The 3,729-nt window shown below is 44.3% G+C and overlaps 1 protein-coding gene across 1 annotated transcript; it reads left to right on the forward strand.

Moving 5' to 3' along the window:
- Nucleotides 1-279: 279 nt before the first annotated feature.
- LOC147882740 (pentatricopeptide repeat-containing protein At3g02330, mitochondrial-like) lies at nucleotides 280-2,013 on the forward strand. The gene has a single exon (XM_087400492.1). The coding sequence runs from the start codon at nucleotides 280-282 to the stop codon at nucleotides 2,011-2,013; it is 1,734 nt and encodes a 577-aa protein (XP_087256618.1).
- The last annotated feature ends 1,716 nt before the right edge of the window (nucleotides 2,014-3,729 follow it).

Below are 3,729 nucleotides of genomic sequence, written 5' to 3' on the forward strand. Positions count from 1 at the left end.
TTAATCCGAAAGCGGCAACATAAGCGATGGATAAGATGGGATTCAGTTATTTTGAGCCGGGAACTACTTTGTTTTCAGAACCATATGATGGAGGTTAGTGGCTAGTCCTCAACAAGGCCATCAACAAGGCCAGACCCAGATCAAAAGTCGTGTTTGTGGTATGCCCTCGCCTCCTCTGAAAATCGATCTCTCTGCGCTCTGCTTTCTTCATATCCCTCTCCGAGGATTTTAGGGTCGTGTCTTATTCAAGTGGCTTCTCCGCTTACGTTTACATTCATTATGGGCCCAGAGCTTAAGCTACATCACTTTGGTGCCGCCAGAGCTGGAAATGTAGTGCATAAGAGGTTGCCTCAACTCAATGAGGTTAAGGAAATCCATGCCCATATGATACAAAGTTTGAAGGAGCTTCCACTGTTTAAAACAAAAAATTTGTTGCATATGTATGTGAAGCATGGTTGCATGGTAGATGCTCGCCATGTGTTTGACAACATGCCAAAACGTGATGTGGCGTCATGGAATATCATGATCTTGGGGCATGCCAAACAGGAAGAGGGTGCGCTGGCTTTGGATTTGTATGATCGGATGCACCAGGAAGGTGTTTGTCCCAGTGCTCGATCCTTTGTTGGTGCACTGAACGCATGCACTAGCCTGGCAGCACTAGAAGAGGAAAAGCAAGTTAACAGGAGATTTGTGCAATTAAGCAGCCTAGAGAAAGGTAGATCCATCCACTCCCAGGTAGTTAAGAGAGGCTTTGAGTTAGATGTCTTCGTTGGATCCACCTTGGTGGATTTGTACGTGAAATGCGGGAGCATGAAGGATGCACGACGTGTCTTTGATGAGCTGCCTCAGAGGAATGTGGTCACATGGACTACCATGATCTTGGGGTACAGCAAGCAGGAAGAGGGTGCGCTGGCTTGGGATTTGTATGCATGTCTGCAATGTGAAGGGGTTACACCAGATCATCAAATCTTTGTTGGTGCATTGAAGGCTTGCAGCGGCATGGCAGCATTAGACTTAGGCAAGCAAGATGATGGGAAATTTGTCAAAACAGGGTGCTTGGAGAAAGGTAGACACGTCCACTCACAAGTGATGAAGAGTGGTTTTGAGACAAATTTGTTTGTGGGAACCACCTTGGTGGAGATGTATGCAAAGTGTGGAAGCATTTTGGATGCACGTTCTGTGTTTGATGAAATGCACAGTCGTGATATAGTGATGTGGAATACCATGATCTTGCAGTATGCTGAGAGTGAAGATATCGGGGAGGCTTTTAGACTTTATGCACAAATGCAAGAGCAAGGTCTGTCACCAGACAGCTGGGCCTTTGTTGCCATTCTAAAAACATGTGGTAACACGGCAGCCCTGGAAACTGGGAAAGAACTCCATTATCAAATCAGCAGGCTTGGACTGGAGACTATTACAATTCTGAGAAGCAGCCTGATTGATATGTATGCTAAATGTGGAAACATGGCTGATGCCCAACAGTTGTTTGATGCATCACCCACAAGGGATGTTATAACATGGAGCTCATTGATTGCAGGATATGCCCGCCAGGGAGCTGGTGAACTTGTGTTTCATTTGTTTGAGAGAATGATGCAAGAACACACACAACCAGATGGGGTCACGTTTCTTACTGTTCTCACTGTATGCAGTCATGTGGGTTTAGTGGACAAGGGCCAGAAATACTTTCAGTCTATGAGCAAACGATATGGTGTCATTCCAACTATTGAGCATTATACTTGCATGATTGATCTTCTAGGCCGTGCAGGCCGACTGGATGGGGCAGTGGCAATGGTGGAGAAAATGCCTTTCCAACCTGATGTTATTGTATGGTTGTCAATATTGGATGCATGTAGAAAGTGGAAAAATGTAGAGATTGGAAGGCGTGCCTTTGAGAATGCAGTGAAGCTAGATAAAAAGCTTCATGCGGCTTATGTATTGATGGCAAACATATATGCAGATGCTCACATGCAGGAAGACTATGACAGGATCCAATTTATGAGAAAGAATATATGATTATGAAATTACACTATGTTGGGACATTAAGAAGCTATCAGGTGTGCCCTAAACAATGCATGGTAGGGGGCCCACATGCATTGTAATAAGTCTCTGGATATATGACAATCGTAACAAAACCAGTGTTCTACTTCACCTATCACCCTGGCTAACCAAGCCCTTCCCTCCCCTTTTCTGCTGGAATCTGCAGCCAGAATCCCATCGAATAAAAATGGGATGTAAGCTATATAGAATCTGTTCAGATCTTCAGGCTAGATTCTGCATGTTTAAGGGAAAGAGCCCTCAGCCGAGGGAGGGCATTTTCCATGAAATGGCGACCTGTGATAGTAGGGAGCTAGTTTTGAGAAAATGGCTGAACTCAGCCTTTTCCCTCACATCAGGAGACCAGGGGAGCCCTGCCCCCTAATGATTGATTACACTTTTTGGTGATGGTGACCTGTTAGGACTTTTTGTAGGTCACATTCACCTTTTGACCTGCGAATGCAGGTTGCTGTGCCAGCACAGGAGACAATATCTTTCTCAAGGGATGGAAAGAACGTATCATAGATCATTATCTTATTTTGTACAATTGATAACATTTTCTTTGCTCGATCCACCAATCGAGATATCACTAATGATCATTTTTCTGATATATTATTGTTTTGTCATCAAGATTTTAGGTCAATTTCAAAAAACGCTATTGGAATTTAAAGATCGGTAGACTAATAGGGGCCCCTAACGTTCCCGGAAATTAAAATTGATTAATTAGTGTGGGTGGGAGAGTTAGAGCGAGTGGGGAGTGGCCAAATTAAACTAAGGTCCCAAAAATATCAATCGAAGCTTCTGGATGTGGGAAGCCTCTGTCACTGCGGCCTGCTTATATCTTGCCGTCTGCCTCCATCTCAGGTTGCCTTCCGCTCCCTTCTAAGTGCCTCCAGGCTGCCTTCCCCTCTCTCAGCTCCTCCCCTCCTCTCCCTCCCTGCCTCCCTCCCATGTACCACCTCTCCCTCCAAGCTCTCACTCACCCCGTTGCTCCCTCTCCCTCCACTCCCTCCAGGCTCTCAATCACCTAGCTGCTGCCTCTCACCACACTCCCTCAACTACTAACTTAATTAACCAAACATCATAACAATGGAAGAACTAATATGGGAAGAACTAATCTGGGAGGTAGAGCGATGGAGAGGGAGAGAGAGCGGGAGAGGCGCAGAGAGGGCGGCAGGAATTTTTTGCCCAAAATTAGCAATGCTTTCCGGCAAAAAAAAAAACATTTACTATATAAAGATCAGTCAACTTCCGACACAGAAGCATTGCAAAGGCAATCTGTTCCCAAGTATAAAAAGAACATTTTTTTTAAAGATGGTGTCCAAATTTTCTCCCTCAAGTTATAGGTACTCACAAAGTACAATTCTCATTATGACTTCAATTTATCAAAACCATTCTAGTTGTATTGGCACCTTTCTCTCCACATTTTCCCCTGAATTGCAGCAATGAAAAATTAGTTTTGTATTGGCACCTTCCTCCCCACATTTTCCCCTGAATTGCAGCAATCAAAAGTTAGTTGGAAATGCTCCTTACATCGTGTTTTTGTTTTGATACACAACAAACTCAATAATGTGAAGGCATTCGTGTGTTCGTGTGTGTGTGTGTGTGTGTGTGTGTGTTTGTTTTATTGGGAGGGGGGGCCTCGTCAAGAATACATAAGTGACATAGATAAAGGGATTGAAGTAGCATTGACTT

Source organism: Dipteris shenzhenensis, chromosome 29, assembly GCF_047967505.1.
Source record: "Dipteris shenzhenensis isolate YYH24624 ecotype China chromosome 29, Dip_SZ_1.0, whole genome shotgun sequence".
Lineage (NCBI taxonomy): Eukaryota > Viridiplantae > Streptophyta > Polypodiopsida > Gleicheniales > Dipteridaceae > Dipteris > Dipteris shenzhenensis.

Excerpts from the sequence above, each read along its gene's own strand:
- LOC147882740 (XM_087400492.1), top strand. The coding sequence starts at position 280 with ATGGGCCCAGAGCTTAAGCTACATCACTTTGGTGCCGCCAGAGCTGGA.